This window comes from Echinops telfairi, unplaced genomic scaffold (genome assembly GCF_000313985.2).
Source record: "Echinops telfairi isolate 266 unplaced genomic scaffold, ASM31398v2 ScPeMD7_2010;HRSCAF=2546, whole genome shotgun sequence".
Lineage (NCBI taxonomy): Eukaryota > Metazoa > Chordata > Mammalia > Afrosoricida > Tenrecidae > Echinops > Echinops telfairi.
Genome location: NW_022105908.1, coordinates 6,428,891 through 6,429,789, shown reverse-complemented (window position 1 = coordinate 6,429,789; position 899 = coordinate 6,428,891). Strand labels below are relative to the sequence as shown.

The window sequence follows — 899 nt, the reverse complement described above, 5'->3', positions numbered from 1 at the left end:
AATGTGGACATCTGGAAGTCCATGAATTTCCTTCTCTAATGTGCCCAACTTTAATGTAATTAGGCCACTGCATGTAAGTGGCTGGTTCTACTTACAGATATGGAATGTTCCCTAGGGCCTGTTGCTTTGAAATCTATAGTAAGTTAAGTGAAGTAAAATATTAAGGAGTTTTTCTCCGTTGCAGAACCTGGAAGAGGAGCAAACTTCCTAAAGAAGAGAAGCTTAGTTGCCTTGTTACTGGGGAACAACGGAAATGATTCTTGGCTCATGGAACCTTTTAGAGCTTCGTACCTGTAGCAAAGAGTAGTTTTGGGTTTGCTTTTTCACATATGATTTTTATTTAAAACAAAAAACAGTAGCATTCCTGGTAAGTTTTTCTTTCCTCTGTAGAAGTTGAGGATTGTACCACAAGAAACGTGTCAGCATCTACTTCCTGGTGTGCTTGTGCACACACACGTGGTCTTATGATGTCCACACTTCCCATATGAATGTGAGTGTTGGTGCGATAGGCACGTGGACTGGAGACTTTTGCGTTTTGATTCATATTTGTAGAAGGACGTTCTTAGTCTAAAAGCTCTCTGAGTATTATTTCTCTTGAGCTTAAGAAGAAAGAAACACTTGCATGGAAAATAATCACTTTAGTGTGACTGTATGTTAGAAATCGTTCTCATCCTAAATGTACATGAGAAAGTAAAAGTCAAATTTGGGCCAGTTGTGTTGACTAGAGCTCCTAAAATTCTACTTTTATTTGTAATATGTCCTGAAGGCCCAGTTCATATCATTGGAATTGTCAGAGCTGTATTTACAGGAAATGGGAGGGATTGGTGGAAGGCTAGCCACATTTTCCGTAGGAATGTTTTAGAAGCTCTTCAGTGGTACTTGGCTAAATTAAATTGATC

At 38.8% G+C, this 899-nt stretch overlaps 1 protein-coding gene across 1 annotated transcript in view; it reads left to right on the top strand.

Annotated features, from left to right (window-relative positions):
• Positions 1-893, top strand: part of LOC101656392 (trans-golgi network vesicle protein 23 homolog B) — a 23,399-nt gene extending 22,506 nt beyond the window's left edge. The window contains exon 7 of the mRNA XM_045293476.1: positions 185-893. Coding sequence (XP_045149411.1) covers positions 185-211 — 27 coding nt within the window. The 3' untranslated portion in view covers positions 212-893. The remainder of the gene's footprint in view (positions 1-184) is intronic.
• The last annotated feature ends 6 nt before the right edge of the window (positions 894-899 follow it).